Source organism: Punica granatum, chromosome 2 (genome assembly GCF_007655135.1).
Source record: "Punica granatum isolate Tunisia-2019 chromosome 2, ASM765513v2, whole genome shotgun sequence".
Lineage (NCBI taxonomy): Eukaryota > Viridiplantae > Streptophyta > Magnoliopsida > Myrtales > Lythraceae > Punica > Punica granatum.
Window position 1 is genome coordinate 39,884,904 of NC_045128.1, and position 16,433 is coordinate 39,901,336.

Here is a 16,433-nt window from a genome sequence, read left to right on the forward strand (position 1 = left end):
TTCTTTTATTAAATATTTAAAATTTTTATTTTATTATATTAAATCCTTCTCTTTTATATAAAAGAATCCGAATTTCTATGAAAAAACACGCTTACACTCGAGAACAAGACAGTCGTGGTATGAGACTCCTCCTGTTCTTTGACAAATGTCTTTCTTGCAATTTCTCGAGAAGTTTTACATTATTTTCGAAAGAAAAATTAAAGAATTGGATAGACCATCTAGACGGTGTGCGCTAATCCTGTTCATACCTTCGTGATTGGGTTTGGAGCAAGGTCCATGACAAACTTTTTGGCTCAAACTATAATTATCAGAACAATATTTTCTAATTAAATTAATTGATTAATTATACTTAGGATGGGGATTGTATATATATATATATATATATATATATATATATCTGATTTAACTGTTGGGATTTACGGGTCGAAATTCCAGATAAATGCATGCACTTAATTATTTGCCCTGATTGCACCCCGAAGAATAATATCTACCAAGTGATTAGAACTCATAATGTAATCAACAAATATTCCGATTCCTAATTATTGCCACCACCCCGACATGTGAGACCCCGATACCCCCAGATCTATCAATTGACTTAACTTGTTTATTTATCGATGAAATTCCCTTCAATCGTGATACATCACAAAGTGTATTTGCATCGCATTCTCCATCCCGTCGAGATTTTTATTCAGACACAAACTTCGAAAAGAATTAATTAACAGTCAAAAAATGGACTTTATCCGTCGATTGATCTGTAATCCAATGAGAATTTTTTTATCTCTGGATTGCGACACGGAATCGGATTGCAAAATTGCCTTATACAAAATCATGGAAATTTTCCGTTGATTAAAAGGTAGCCATGGCATTCCCTTTCTCGTCATCTTGTAACTTTCCAAATAAATAAAAAAGTAGGGCATTAGCAAAAGAAAGTTCCGAGTAATTTTCACCCAACAAGATAATAAGGAGAGATTATTGTATAATATTTTCTGTTTTTCTCTTGGAAAAATGATAAAATAGACAAAAGCTTCATCACTTCGCCCCATATTCCGAAGAGCTATTTCTTAGTAGCCACACAAAGTCCTGATTCGGTACCTAACATAATTAATTCCAGCAATATTTTTTTCCCCATATAGGTGACGTGTACAACATTTTTAACAAAATTCAACAAATGTTACTATATTGAACCCCATTAATAATAATAATAATAACAACAATAAAAATAACAACAATAATAATAATAATAACTATGAAAATAATAATAATAACTATGAAAATAATAATAATGTGTAAACAAATGAATGACCGTTTAGATCAATGAACATCGGCTCCGATGGCAAGAGTTCCTTATTTCCCGCAGTCTTTGATGTCTGATGTTAAAAATTTGTTAGGAAATTTTCGAAAATGATTCCCATGAAGATGGCAGATTCGAAACGAATCATTTGATATGACTCAAAGAAAATTAATTTGAATTTATCACGTATCGTCACGACGTATTATGTAAATGAGAAAGTAGATAATTGATTACAAAAGTTAAAAGCACGGATATAGGATGGAAGAGAATTCCATCTTTAACTCCGCACAAGCACACATGACCCGCCCTCCCGTTAATGTAGTAGCACAGGTAGAGCCACGGGCCATCCAGTTGGGTCTCGTTACTATCCGTCTTGTGATATGTGTTCATGGATCCAGACTAAGTCCGTGAGCCCGTCTTCGCTAATAAAAAAAATAAAAAAATAAAAAGAAAAGACAATGACAATAAATAATATTAGATTAAAAAATTAAATTAAATTAAATAAAGATAATACAAAGATGTGCCAGACATTTACGTTAAAGAATGTCGCTCTCTCTCCAATTCCTCAGAGGAAGCTTCCTCGAAGCTGCCCTGCTTCCGCCTCTCCGCCCCTCCATTTATGCCCCCCCGCAACCTCTCCCCCAACCATCCCCGACCCAATCCTCTCCCTCTTCTCGATCTCCCCTGACCCATCTCTCTTCCGGTGTTCGGCCGGTGCCTCCACAATCGCCGCCATGAAGCTCATCAGAAAGCTCAGCCCCAAACGCCTCTTCGTCTCCAAGAAGGCCTTGTCGAAGTCCGATCTGCCGTCCTTCAGCTCCGGGTCCACGTCCTCCACTTCCTCCGAGGCCTCCTCCTCCGTCCACAAGCGCCGTGTCCCGGAGTCCACCACCCCCGTCAGCGTCCTCCCCGGTGAGTGGTCCGACACCGACATGAACTTCGAGCTCTTCCGCCTCCGCTCCTCCAAGTCGATCGACCGGGAGGGCTACGGCGTTGTCTCGAGGGCGGAGCTGGAGGCCCTCCTGAGCCGGCTCGGCGCCGAGCCCCCCGCGAGCCGGGATGAGGCGGCGCTGATGCTGAGGGAGGCCGGCTGCAGCGACGCCGAGTCCTGCCTCAGCATGGACGACCTGCTGGGGCGGGTCGGGCCTGCGGGCGGCCCGGTTTGCGACTCGGAGCTCCGGGAGACGTTTGACTTCTTTGACGCCGACCACGACGGGAGGATAACGGCGGAGGAGCTGCTGGGGGTGTTCACGACGGTGCTGGGGGACGAGCAGTGCACGTTAGAGGACTGCAGGCGCATGATAGCGGAGGTGGACAGGAAGAGGGACGGGTTCGTGTGCTTCGAGGACTTCACCCGCATGATGGATCTTCAGATATGATTGATCATCATGAATGATGTTCCCAGATCGTGTGGTCCTGATGAGTGGTGGTGTTTGGAGGGGACACATACTTTATTGTTCCTTTTCCCTGCCGTAAATATGCGGAATATCAAATACTTATCATTTACTTAATATTAGACAAATGGAAAATCACTTCAATGCATTCTATCGTCGCAATTGCTCAATTTATTTCTGTAATTTCTTGCTTAAATCAATCAAAATTGATCGTCCAGACAAGAAAAAAGGAATTGGGATCCCTCAGAAGGTTCAATGGAAGAAAACAAAGAAATCCGAGTTGGAGGCATTATGCCTCCAAGTAACGTGATTGCGGTTCAGATCATTCGATACTTATATTTTTATTGAGCAATGAATGAATGAGTTGTACCTCTTATTAGATAATTCTGACATCAAACCAACTTGAATTATTAAGATTTATCGAGTGATGTATCTTTAGGAAATGAATGAGCTTTCCCTCTTATTAGACAATTCCGACTTCAAACCAACTCTTATTAGACAATTCCGACTTCAAACCAAACTCGAATTACTGAAGATTTATTATGCTTTCGAATATTAAGCAATTCACCTTTTGGAATATTAAGTGATGCACCGGTTGTTAAACGGGAGGTTTCTAGGTGCCTAAAAAAGGATACACTTTAAAGTTCGAGATTGCAAAGAAATTGGAGTGCATGGAACATTAATCGATACATGGTGCGATTAACTGGCGGATGAGTATTGAGTAAATAATGCATCTCTATCAATGACGCATTAGCTCGAGTTTTGCTATGTTAGACTAATTTATAAATCCTTTCACCCAATAAAGACCTAAGTTTCATTAACAACATCGCTCTAATAAGAGAGTTATGATTTCCTTGCTCATCACTTACAATGTCATGAATTGTAATTGGGTCAGCATCAGAGTACATTTTATTAGATTTGCATGGCAACGAGGGATCAAGCATTTTTTCTTTGTGGTTTCATCAAGTTGGTCATTCTAATTTCGTGATCTTAGAGGAAACAAAAGGAGAAACACAGAATTTGTCGTTTTTCCTCGTCTTTTTAATGCAAGAACAAAATAAGAAAACAGATGCCGGAGATGTTGTTGTTGTTGGTTTTTTTTTTTTTTTTTTTGGGGGGGGGGGGAGATAGAGATGTTGGGTTTTTCAAGTTGGGAAAATGTTTCTTTTTTATCCTCTGAAAGGTGGAGTCGGCAGAGATGCAAGTAGTAGTTTAGATAACGTGCAAATTGTGGTTACATGAATTGTATCGAGACGAGACTTTTCAACTTGTGGAAGACGGCCGGGGTAAGGCGGAAAGAGAGAGATAACCATACCTCAACCCATTTCCTCCTACCTATAGCTTAGCTTCCATGAAACTTCCCCCCGATTAAACCCAAGCAGAAGGGTTGGTTAACTAGAATTGTTTCCGATCCACCTAGGATGAATCGACGTAAACGGGAAAGGACAAAGCGTCGGTAGTTATCTACGTAGAAAATTTTGATCGAAACACGTCTAACGGGGTAACTTCATCTACACTCATATATACAAGGAAGTAATTTCCTAGAGACAGCATGCTGTAGTCATTTTTCAAGATAGCATTCATTATATAATGATTCTAGGAGTGTAAAACAAGAAATTCGGATTAGGAAGAGACCGACCGGCCGATTGACCTGGCCAGTGGATGTAGATCAGATTGTGGGGCCTGGGGGAGCCAATTCATTTGAAACTCTCTGTAGGAACCCGAGAAAGTTGTACGACTGACTCAACCATTGATTATTGAAATTTGAGGTTGCGGCCTCGAAAGGACGTTGCCAAAAGTTGACGAATATCAGCAGCAATGTCGCTGCTTGTTCAAGTCTCTCTTATACATTAAACAAACGTTGGAATGGAATGGTTTGGCAAATTTGTCCTGCTGTTTGAAATTTAGCTGGATTCAATAGACAGACGAGGAAAATAGGCTTGACATGGGCAGCTCCTCGCTTTTGCAGGCAATTTCTAGACGAGATCAAAAGAAACAGATACTGTGTTTGAGGCTTTTGGTTTATACCGTTTCTGGCTTGGATCTTTCCAGATTTTCTGGTATTCAGATCGTACAGCACTGGGAAGTGGATGCGAACAATTTCCGGTAACGGCGAAGCCAAGCGTAACTATGGGATAATGAAAAGAAACATTGATTGCCTCTGTTTGTACCATGGTTCGAAGGTGGCTGTTTCTAGCCTTGGCTGGTATCATCAGTGGAGGAGGTGGCAACACGCAAGCAATTCCGTGACAAAATGCTTTTCGTCTAACCATTTTCTGCACCGGAACCAATTACAAGATAGAAAGTACACCTAGATCTCCTCCTCTTCATTCGATAAATATGTTGGTGTCAGATGATCTTCAATTTAACAAAGCAGAGGTAAGATCCTTAAAAGATAGATGAAGTCTGAAAGCAAGCCTACCAAAAAAAATCAGAATAAGACCAAAAGCTTCAGAGCTGCAAGTGAGCACGTTCGGTTGCAAAGAGAGGGGAGGGAAAGTGAGGACTCGAGTCGGTTTTTCCAGCTCATCAGCGGTGGAACCGCAACTGGCTGCTTCGCCCTCATTGTCTCGTAGTTTCTTAGACAGTGACGGATACCGATAAGTAGAAACAATAGCCACACCCTCAACTTCAGCTTCCCCTGGAAGATAGCCTGGGAGTAATATATGTAGAGGGATCCATGCTGATGAAACCTCTTCACGTTTGATATTTTAACGAATCCTCATGTTCAAGCCTTTCTGACCCCACTCTGCTCCATCGCTCTTCCCAATGAAGCTGCTCATGGGTGCAACATATATTTACATAAATGGGCGAAAGGGGTTCCGTGTGCTCCAACCTATCAACTGTCTGTTAGGGCTCACCCCCATACATGTATCAATAACGGACCAAGAGAGGTGGAGGAACCGCTGATTGTAGTTTCTCCCATTTAGGTTCTCGGAATATTTAAGATTTTGGACTAGCATGGTCCTAGGCAGTTCCCGAGAAGGTTTTGGCTATGGTTTGATTTATTTTGGTGGCCATTTTCATTTACCACACCCTCGACAGACTATGATCTCGGTTTCTTGTATGATTGACGAATAAAGTTTTCTTGGTTTTGTAAAAGGAAAGCAAGGACCAGCATACAGAAGACAGTGTTAAGAGCAGAGCTAGCATAATTTGTAAGACAGATAATGCTCGATCTCCGTACCATCAAGAACGAGCCGGTTCAGCAGGAGAGGGAGGGAAGGAGTAATAAGGAGTGGAGTCATTGCTGCCCCAACTCCTCTGATGGTAGAACCCCAAGGTTTCACCTTCAAGCATTTCCACCACTTGGGACATCTTCGGTCGCAATTCTGGGTTAATATCTGAGCACACTAGTCCCAGTTGGACTAGTCGTTTGGCTTCACCTTCATCGTAGTGTCCTCGCAAATTGGGATCAACCACCCTTCCCCAGTTGCCCCCATCTATGACTCCCCTTACCCAGTCAACTAAAGTGGTGCGCTTATCTGTCTTCCCAGTGACGATCTCGAGAAGCAGGTTCCCGAAAGCAAAGACGTCGCTCTTCTGCGTGCACTTTCCTGTGAAGAAGTAGTCAAGGGCAATAGAGTTCATAGCACCTCTTACAGCCGTATAGACATAGGTATCCTTGTACCGGTGATATGTTGAGGGGCTAGAGTTGGGGTCAGGCCACTCAATAGTCCCATACACGAGATCCTCCTCGTGCATGATCCGAGCCAACCCAAAGTCTCCCAGAAAAGGCTTGAAGTCCCTATCAAGCAATATGTTGGATGAGTTCACATCACGGTGAATGATCGCGGGACTGCATCCTTCGTGCAGATGGGCAAGCCCTCTTGCAGCTCCGATTGCTATTCCTTTTCGTTTTGCCCAGTCGAGGGTCCCTGACCTTCTCCCAAGGTGAGATGCCAGGTCGTTGTTCGCCATCAAGGGATAGATAAGTAGGCGCTCTTCACCCTCGGAACAATACCCCAACAGAGGAAGGAGGTTGGGATGCCGAGCTGCGCCGGAGTCCGCCACTTCAATCTCCGTGTTGTACTGTTTCAACCCATGTAAGGCATGCTTGCTTAGCCTCTTTACCGCGACATAGGAACCGCCCGGGAGGCGTCCTCTGTAGACTGAGCCAAATCCACCCATACCCAAGATGTTGTTGGGGCTAAAGTTATGGGTTGCCACCCGAAGCTGACTCAGGGGAATCCTCTTCCCTGTATCAGGACTGCTGTTTCTGGAAAAACTTGGAGTACGGAACTTGAAGACCATGTTTGTCTCTGCCTAGCCTCATCAATCTCCTTCCTCCTCATCTGAGCTGAGATCTGAAACCAATCCTTGACACTGTTAATGGCCAAGGACTCTTCAAAATTGTTCTCTAGTGATTTGTCCTCCTACTACAGACCAGGAAATATTAATTTTGTACCAGTGTTAGTTGTAGATGTTTCATTGGAGGTTCGACTCTTTTGCGCCTATCGATTAATAGAGCTCCTAAGCAATGAGAATTCCCCAGTTACAGTCCTTATGACCAATAGTTTTGAACTGAAGATTCGAAACTGACGTTTCCATATCCGGAATATTTTGCATGTTTCTGTTAAGAGCAGAATGCTAAACAATAAGCCCCACCTGATTGTCCAAATCCTAATAAACCATAAAGAACTTTTGGCAAAAAATCAGCAAAGTTCATTCTTGATTCTTGTTTGTACAACATGGGAATGAGTTAGGTGATATGTTAATTTCTCCAGTGGGACCAAGAAAATGTTTGGCTGTCTGTCACAATTAGGGAAACTTCAAGGCAACAGGGCACAACTTACACCAAACGGTCAGTCCAACTTGACTTCCAACCAAGTAAACTCAACTTTCCATTCATCTTATGCTTTTTCCTTGTTGAGCCCATGAAGATTCCTGCCTTTGCTCACCCTATCCCATTCACCTTTCTCAAACTTACAGCTTCCATTATTTGTCCCAACTTTGGCAGCTGTCTCCCTTTTTGTTTTTGGCTAGAAGAGGAAGGTTCAAGACTACGAGCTCATCGGTTTTCAGGGAATCAACTGTGAGAACTCACAACTACAGAAAGGCTGAACGACAAGTTGTCTTGGAAGCAATGGTAATCAAGTCCCGCACCCTGAGCTTTTCGGATCATAATCTCGTAGAATACCCGACGATTCTGAAAAAGTTTGATCTAGCCGAGCTTCGATCTGCGACACGGAATTTTAGCCGCAGGAACATCTTGGCTCAGGGCAGATTCGGTACAGTATATAGAGGATTGTTGTCGGATGGTTCTCTCGTGGCAATAAAGAGACCAAAGAACGGGCACCTGCAGGATATGGAAGCTCGGTTCCTAACAGAAGTAAGAAATGGCAGCAACATGATGGCCAGGCATCCAAACGTGCTACGTTTGATCGGTTTTTGTTGCACGAAGGACGCGCGCTTGCTTGTCTATCCTCCAGTGGCCAGCAGAAGTCTGGCATCCTGCCTGAGAAAAAGCCCCCCACTGCTTGACTGGGCAACCCGTAAGAAAATAGCACTAGGAGTTGCATATGGGCTTGCCCATTTGCACAGAGGACTTGTTCCAGTTCATCGAGACGTCCGTGCATCAAACATATGGCTTAATGAGGAATTAAATCCAGTCCTAGGGGACTTTGGATTGGATCTTGCGATGAGTGAGGAGGATATCGTTGGAGAGGAAGAGCACTGTCAGCAGAAGAATGACGTTCTAGCATATGGGAACATACTCCTTAAGCTCGTCACGGGAGAGAGGACGTTCTGTGTCGATCAGGCTGCTGAAGATGATGTGGATATCTTCTTGGCCGTCGACTCGGTCAAGCGAGCTCTGAGAGGCCATGTCCACGGTTTGTCAAGTGCGGTTGATCCCAATTTGCAGGGTTACTTTGATGAAAACGAAGCCCAGCTACTGATCAACTTGGGGTTACTCTGCATACACCGCAATGCAGCGAGGCGACCCGAGATGTCTGAAGTGGTTAAAATGCTCGAAGACGAGACACCCGCAGCTCTCCTGAGGACAAGCTTGAACAGTGATGAAAACTTGCTGGATTACTTATCTGGTAATCTATCGCTACCGAAAAGGTTTACTCTGGATGAGCTTCGGGTGGCTACACGAAAGTTTAGGCCCAGCAACTTCTTGGGTGAGGGGAGTTTCAGTACTGTTCACTGGGGAAAGCTAGCTGATAGTTCTCTTGTAGCAGTGAAGAGATTAAGGAGTGATACTGCTGAGGATGCGGAAAGACAGTTCGAAACAGAAGTCATGATCGGCAGCAACAGAATGGCACAGCATCCCAATCTGCTTCCTCTCATAGGATTTTGCTGTGAAGCGAGCGAGAGTTTGCTAGTCTATCCCTTGATGATCAATAACAGTCTTGAGCATCATCTGAGGCGCAGTCGAGACCGAAACAAATTCCCCCCTCTTGCTTGGCCGACAAGAAAGCTAATAGCACTAGGAGCTGCAAGAGGGCTCGCTCATCTGCACGACCAATTTGTTCCCCCGATTATTCACCGAGACATCTGCCCATCGAACATACTGCTCGATATGGGGTTTGAAGCAGCCGTGGGGGATTTTGGGTGGGCGCGGCTCATGAATGAGGGAGATACAGTGGAAGGCGCTATAGAATGGTCCTTCACCAATGACTTTCCCTTCTCTCCTCACCTCTATAGAGACACTTATGTCAACACAATTGTGCGTGGGACAAACGGATATATTGCCTCTGAGTACAAGAACACCGGGAAGTGCTCACAGAAGAGTGATGTTTTTGCATTCGGGAATTTGATTCTGGAGTTAGTCACCGGGCAAAAGGCTGGACTTATGAAGACTAGCTCGGGAAACTTGGATTTGGTGATGAACAGGGATTTGCAGGGAGATGTCGACAAGATAAATTGGGACTTGGACAGGATAGTTGATAAGGAGCTGAGCCGGGAATACGACAGGGGAGAAGCAGAGCGACTCATTGGCATAGCAAAAATGTGCACGAACTGCAACCCTTCTATGCGGCCAAAGATGAGGGAGGTGGTCAGAGCAATTGAAGGCTGACAGCTATTTCTCAGGGATGCTCATTTCTCAAGGCACAAGTTGCAGGACTTGTAACTCATGAGTAGGTATTTGGCTGTCGTTAGATACTGGAAATGTATGTTCGTAAACAAAACTTGCAATAAGAGAGAATGTTTTCCCTTTAACAGCAGCATCAAAACTTATTTGATTGAAAAGTTGAGATTTTCATGCAATTAGTCTCATGAATGGCATCATCAAGACAAGACTGATCTGGTTCAGCTGGAGAAGGAGGGAAGGAGTAATAAGGAGTTGAGCCGGCACCCAATCGGTCCAGATCCTCTGCGGTGTGGCCACCAAGGTTGTTTCGCCTTCGAGCGTTTTAACCACTTCAGAGATCTTTGGCCGCACTGCTGGGTTAATGTCCAAGCAGAGTAGTGCCACCCGAACTAGTTGCTCGGTTTCTTCTCTTTCGTAATGTCCCTGCAAATTCGGATCCATCACTCTTTCCAAATCGCCATTGTCCACTAATCCATTGACCCGGCTGTCCAACATGACACCATCTTCATTCTTAAGCTGATCGAGGCTGGAAGCCTTCTGCCCGGTGACAAGCTCGAGAAGCATGTTACCGTAAGCAAAAACATCACTCTTCTGCATACTTCCCGGTGGCGACATACTCAGGCCCCACTCAGAACTCACGTCCACGTACCACAGTATTGACATAAGTTTCTTCATACATTATTTCTTTGTACCACAGTCAATAGGCCATTCAACTAGGTCACCCTCGTACATGATCTGGGCCAAGCCAAAGTCTCCCTCGACTGCATTAAACTCCCGATCCAGCAATATGTTTTTAGTGCAGATATCGCGGTGGATGATACCAGGCTTCATCCCATGGTGGAGATGAGTGAGTCCCCGTGCAGCTCCAAGAGCTATTTTCTTCTGGGTTGGTCAATCGAGTGGCCGGAAGTCTGGGTCAGGCCTCTTCCTTAATCAGAAAGCAAGACGCTTATTCACCATCAAAGGATACACAAGCAAGCGCTCGTACTTTGAACAACAAAAGCGCTCTTCCTTGCGCTGATGTTGCTCTTCAGTTCAGAACTGAGTTTCGTCCTGGACGCGTCTGTACCTTACTCTCTTGATCGCCACTGAAGAACCATCGGACAGTAGTCCTCTGTAAACCCGACCAAACTCACCTCTACCGATGATGTTTGTATGACTAGAATTTTGCGTTGCATCTTCAAGCTCGGGGAGGGTGAACCTCTTCAGGATTAGTGGGCATTCTCCGATATGATCATCCAAAAAACTGAGGGTCCTGATCTTGAACGCCATGTCTAAAAGCTCGAATCTTCAGTCGCAGGCTATTGCTCAAACAGGGAAAGCTGTTTCTAACCGATAGAACAGACTCGGAGAAAGCAAAGCATAGCACTGGAGGCATCAAATGCTTCTTTAGAAATGTGGCCGGCAATTTTATTTTATTTATTATTATTATTATTATTATTATTATTATTATTCAGTTTTAAGGTTGGGAGCTGTCTTTTTCTTCCTCTTCCTCCTTCATCGTCAAACAGAACAAGGTCTTCTCGTCCTCGCTCTGCTTGTTCAGTTCACGTATGAACCTTTTCAGCAGAGTCGTCAGATGCAGAGATCTCCCTCTCCTAATCAGCTCTTTCCGCAAGCTCAGCTCCTCATCAGCTCTCCCTCAAGCTTCATCCTTGAATCCCGTAAACCCCTTAACACAACCCGAGCTCAAAACCCTAGTTCTCAAGCAGTACGCCAAGAATGGCAAATTCTCGGGCCTCGTCCACAATGTCATTGCTCTGCCCGCCGTCCTCCTCACCGCCTGCCAAAATCTCACCACCCCTCAGACCCGGAGCGGGCATGAGTCAAGAACATCTCCTTTCGAGTTGGTCTCCGAGCATTTCTCGGTTCACGAAATGGGTCGGGAGCTCTTCCTAAACCGGTTCGACATCGAGGCTGGCTGCGTCCCGATGGTGCCCTTCGAAGTGAAAGGTGAGACCTTGGTCCTGCCCAACTTGAAATTGAAGGTCCTGATTGAAGCAATTAGGATGGTTTTTGAGGTGATTTATGATGAGAGGTTCGTGACGTTTGCTTATGGTGGGCGAGCCGGGATGGGCCGCCACACTGCTGTTCGGTACCTGAAGGGCTCTGTGGAAAATCCCAGCTGGTGGTTTGCAGTGAAATTTAATCCTCAAAAGTTTTATTCTTTACATGTCAATAGGCTGTGTAAGTTCATTGAAGAAAAGATAGATGATCGGGCTTTGATTGATCTACTGAGGAGGCTTTTTGCGAGCGGAGGGTTGAGTATTGAACTGGGTGGGTGTAATATAGGGAGAGGATTTCCTCAAGAGAGTGGCTTGTGTTCGATTTTGCTTAATATATACTTCAACGGGTTCGATAAAGAAATTCAGAATCTGAGGCTTCAAGTGAGTCGAGACAACCCGAAGATTGGTTCTGATGAGGTTGTCAGAACATCATCTAACATGTTTTATAAGCCAATGAAGATTTATGCTGTTAGGTACTTGGATGAGATACTTATAATAACATCTGGGTCAAAAGTGTCGACAATGGATTTGATGAAGAATGTCTTGAGATACTTAGAAGGGAACTTGGAGCTGAAGGTCGAAAGAACGAAAACTGCAATTCACAGTGCAGTATCCGAGAAGATTAGTTTCTTAGGCATGGAGCTTCAAGCAGTTCCGCCTTCGGTTTTGAATCCTCCAATGTCGGAAAAAGCTATAAGGGCGAGGAAAAAATACCTTAGGCAGAAGGAAGTGAAGGCAATTGAATTGAAGAATGCCAGGGAAAGGAATAGGAAGAAACTGGGGTTGAAGATCATGAGTCATGTTTTCAAGAAGTTGAAACGAGGTGCACAGTTCAAATTTGATTTTCACATCGTGGATGAGGTTGGGGAAATTTTTCGAACCTGGGCAGACGAAGTGGTGCAAGAGTTTCTGGGTTCATTAGATGATCGGTACAATTGGCATCGAATGCTCTCATCTGGAAACTTTCTATCTTTACAGCACATAAGAGATCAATTGCCACGAGAACTTGTTGATGCATATGATGATTTCCGAGAGCAAGTTGATAAGCATTTGACCCCAATTCCAGCTATGAAAGCCCTGAAGGAGAAAGAAAGAAGAGAAACAGAAGAATATGAGCAGAAGTATGCCGAGAGAACAGTCAGTGACCTCACGAGGCTGTGCATTAAAGTGAATGCGCCCATAGAACTGGTTAGAAAGGCTGTTAAGATGGTTGGGTTTACAAACAACATGGGCCGCCCGCAGCCAATCCATCTCCTGTTTGCCCTGGAGGATGCAGATATAGTCAAGTGGTATGCTGGTGTGGGAAGAAGATGGCTCGAGTTCTTCTGCTGTTGCCACAACTTCAAAATGGTCAAAACTATTGTAACTTATCACCTCCGCTTCTCTTGTATTTTAACCTTAGCAGAGAAGCATGAATCGACCAAGCGCGATGCAATGAAGCATTATTCAAAGGATTTGAAGGTGTCTGATACAGATGAAACTGAAGTAACATATTTTCCTACAGAAAAGGAAGTTAAGATGATGGGAGATAGGAACCTCTCAGACCCAAAACCTGTTGACGGGGCTTTGACATTGGCACTGATTAGGTTGGCCTGTGAGGTTGATTCTTCACACTCTTGCGCTGCTCATTTCTGCGGCAGAGCCGATACTATTCTTTACCGTGTCCGTTTGCTCCAGAACCGGTTGAATGTGAACCCGTCGAATGAGGAGAAGTGGGTTCCAGGGTTAGGTGCTATTCATGAAAGTGTGAATCGCAAGTGCCTTCCCCTATGTCCTCTTCACAGAGATGATCTATTCTTGGGCGAGATCACACTTCAAGACGTGGACCTCACTTCATGTGTTGATGTGGATTAAAGCTGTTGCTCATATCTGGGTCTAGTGTGATATTAGGAAGGCCTTGTCATCAAAGCAAGAAGATTTGCTCATGAAATCGGTTGCTTGGCTGCTCTATGGCCACGTCACACATTGCAGAAAGAGCAGGTAGATGAAAACCCATATCTCTGTCTAGATTCTTCTCCTTTGATAATGCCACCATGTCAATTCATGTTCTTGAATTAAAAAGAAAAAGAAAGGCTTTCTTAGTGCTGATACTTCTGGCTAAAATTCACAAATTCCAGGCTTCATGAGCAAATATAAGTTGATATCAAAACATATGGATCCCAGGCTTCAATCTCTAAGTTGATTTTCACATTTTCTGACAGGATCAGATCTACATCATCAATCAGGGGAGCCGCTGCAATGGACTGGAATTTGGAAACTTTACCTTATCAGAGTGAGTGACCAAGTCAGCAATAAAGCTACTAGAAATGAAGCAATGGACTCTTGACTAAACACAATTGCCTCTAGTTGAAACTGCTCCCAGCTTTCCATGACATCAAAGTTTAAGGTCTTCAATACAATTTTTATTTGGTTTTTGCTTTAAGTTTAGACAGCACTCAGGTGAAAAGAAGACAACTTGGAGGGTTGGGTTGAGTCAGAGAAAATTCTTTTAGTGTTCCTCTTCTCCTGAAAGTTTGGCTAACTCCGGGGAATATTAGTGAACCAACTTTTTAAGTGATGTCTCCTGCAACTGTTTGACCGTACCAGGTAAATTCTTTATGCAAGGGGTGTTATTAATTCATTTTCCGTTTTTGCTGTTATTTTCCTTATAGGAGAGCAGCAGCAGCTCAGAATGTTTCTCGGCTGCCGGTACGCTCAGTACAGAAAAAGGATGGAGCAACAGAAAAAAAAAAGGGAAAAATATGAGCGTTCACAGGCAAAGCTCAGAACAGAAACTTCAGTATCTTCCAGTATGTTCCTCGACCAACAAATCCTACCAACTGCTAACAGAATATTATTTTCCGAAAGTCTGGTCCAATGAGTTTCTGGATCATTGATTGGATCTTCAGGAAGGTCATCTCGGACAGGACAATTCTTCGGGACTGAACTCTCGATCGGTTACAATCTGCTCTTCTGCGTCTCTGATTCCCTTTCTTTCAAATTCTTCCCACCTTATACCCAAGCTGCAGTTGCTACCTTCAAGAATAACAACTACCTCTGACATGTTGGGTCTTTTGGCTGGGGAATCTTGGGAGCAAAGGAGGGCAAGTTTGATGAGTGTCTCCACCTCAGCCTCGTCATATTCGCCCCTCATACTGCTATCTATTATCTGTCCCAAGTTTCCGGAGTCAAATAGTTTTTTCACCCAAACAGATGTTGCATGAAAGCCTTCCGTAACAGCTAGACGACGGAGGTCAGAAGGAGAACAGCCAGAGACTATTGCAAGAAGGGTGACTCCGTAGGCATAAACATCATTCTTCACGGAAAACGTCCCCTCTCTGCTAAATTCAGGAGCCATATAGCCAGGGGTACCCCACAGATGAGTGGTCTTACCTTCGTTTGAACATGTTGCACCTTGACTTTTTTGCACAGGGTTTCCGGAGCTTCTTCCAGCTATACAATAGGGCACTGCAGTTAGGGATGCTCTGGGCAGGCTGTGATGCATGAATTTAGCCGTGCCGAAATCTGCAATACGAGGTTCAAGGTTCTCATCTAGCAATATGTTTGATGGCTTTATGTCATGGTGAATTATCCTGAGGAAGCAATTGTCATGCAGATACGAAAGTCCTCTGGCTAGTCCTAGAGCAACGTGCTTCCTGGCGGGCCAGTCAAGCGGGATTAGTGATCTTGGAGGCCCCCCTAAGTAAGACATCAGACTTCCATTCGGTATGAAAGGATATAGTAAACAATGGCGCTCCTTGGAATTCGTCCCTTCACAGAAGCCGATCATTGGGACCACATTTCGGTGCATGACCAGTTTGCCTACCTGTACTTCCGCTTGGAACAGTTCCTTCAGGCATCCTGAGTGGAACTTCCGGTTACTTCTTTTCACGGCCACGAGATATCCAGAAGACAAACGTCCTTTGTAGACCTTGCCGAATGCACCCTCGCCCAAGGCATTCTCGCTGCTGAAATTTCCAGTGGCTTGTCGCAGCTCCTTATAAGTGAACCTTCTCAGCTGTTTCTGCTCCGGAAATTTGAAATCAATCTCTGAAGGACTAATGCTTGAGGGCTCTTCCGGTTTCCTCTGGCTCTCAACCGAGATGGATCTAGTGCAACGGCGAGTCAAAGGAAGACAGAGTGTGGACGGCGGAGAAGAATCGGGAGAAGGCGGAAAATCACTGTTAATGTCTCCGTTGACGTCGAATGTAATCGTCTTGAAGACCATCCTTTCAGTGCCTCCCAACAGAATACCATCTTCTTCACCACCTCTGTCTTTATTATATATTATAACCACTTGGAGGAGGCAACTTCTAGGAAACCCCCCTTAAGAAACATTGTCCTCTTCTGTGAGTCAGCAGCTTTTTTTTTTTTTTTTTTTTTTTTTTCTTTTTTGAAAATTCTGCTTTCGGTTGTTTACAGGTTGCGTTTTGGATACGTAAACAACACGTTCTTCAATCTACCTTCGTGAGACTTAGATATTTTTCTTATGTCAAATAGCATCCGTGCACATACTCTTACACTTACATACCTATATGTAGACATACGATATATATATGTGTTGCTGAAGCCAATAAAAAAAAAAAAAAAGAGGAAAGATTAGCAGGGCTCCACGTGTTCTATCTTTCCACCGCCATTCTTTTCAATTCATTTCATTTGGTCTTCTTTCTTCTTTCTTTTTGTTCTTTTGCTTTCATTTCCTTATGATGCGGCAAAAGACG

The 16,433-nt window shown here is 44.1% G+C and overlaps 6 protein-coding genes across 11 annotated transcripts; 3 read left to right on the forward strand and 3 right to left on the reverse strand.

Annotated features, from left to right (window-relative positions):
- Positions 1–1,794: 1,794 nt before the first annotated feature.
- Positions 1,795–2,907, forward strand: LOC116196449 (probable calcium-binding protein CML35). The gene has a single exon (XM_031526174.1). The coding sequence runs from the start codon at positions 1,810–1,812 to the stop codon at positions 2,668–2,670; it is 861 nt and encodes a 286-aa protein (XP_031382034.1). The 5' UTR covers positions 1,795–1,809; the 3' UTR covers positions 2,671–2,907.
- Positions 2,908–4,932: 2,025 nt separating this feature from the next.
- Positions 4,933–7,085, reverse strand: LOC116196447 (BRASSINOSTEROID INSENSITIVE 1-associated receptor kinase 1-like). Its single transcript, XM_031526173.1, has one exon. It carries the CDS (start codon positions 6,937–6,939, stop codon positions 5,875–5,877), a length of 1,065 nt encoding a protein of 354 aa, XP_031382033.1. The 5' UTR covers positions 6,940–7,085; the 3' UTR covers positions 4,933–5,874.
- A 13-nt stretch (positions 7,086–7,098) lies between these two features.
- Positions 7,099–9,855, forward strand: LOC116196445 (proline-rich receptor-like protein kinase PERK15). Its single transcript, XM_031526171.1, has 2 exons — positions 7,099–7,489; positions 7,646–9,855. The coding sequence occupies exon 2, from the start codon at positions 7,772–7,774 to the stop codon at positions 9,710–9,712; it is 1,941 nt and encodes a 646-aa protein (XP_031382031.1). The 5' UTR covers positions 7,099–7,489; positions 7,646–7,771; the 3' UTR covers positions 9,713–9,855.
- Positions 9,856–9,895: 40 nt separating this feature from the next.
- On the reverse strand, positions 9,896–10,402 carry LOC116193989 (BRASSINOSTEROID INSENSITIVE 1-associated receptor kinase 1-like). Its single transcript, XM_031522729.1, has one exon. The coding sequence runs from the start codon at positions 10,400–10,402 to the stop codon at positions 9,896–9,898; it is 507 nt and encodes a 168-aa protein (XP_031378589.1).
- Positions 10,403–11,099: 697 nt separating this feature from the next.
- LOC116196444 (nuclear intron maturase 3, mitochondrial) lies at positions 11,100–16,309 on the forward strand. 6 transcript variants are annotated; one of them, XM_031526169.1, is made up of 4 exons: positions 11,100–13,713; positions 13,935–14,005; positions 14,385–15,256; positions 15,329–16,309. In XM_031526169.1, exon 1 carries the CDS (start codon positions 11,281–11,283, stop codon positions 13,585–13,587), a length of 2,307 nt encoding a protein of 768 aa, XP_031382029.1. In that variant the 5' UTR covers positions 11,100–11,280; the 3' UTR covers positions 13,588–13,713; positions 13,935–14,005; positions 14,385–15,256; positions 15,329–16,309. The 6 variants fall into 6 exon arrangements, with proteins under 6 accessions (XP_031382029.1, XP_031382030.1, XP_031382028.1 ...); XM_031526170.1 differs by having other exon boundaries at positions 14,385–15,249; XM_031526168.1 differs by having other exon boundaries at positions 14,385–14,522; positions 14,622–16,309.
- On the reverse strand, positions 14,627–15,940 carry LOC116193990 (somatic embryogenesis receptor kinase 4-like). The gene has a single exon (XM_031522730.1). The coding sequence runs from the start codon at positions 15,938–15,940 to the stop codon at positions 14,627–14,629; it is 1,314 nt and encodes a 437-aa protein (XP_031378590.1).
- Positions 16,310–16,433: the final 124 nt, after the last annotated feature.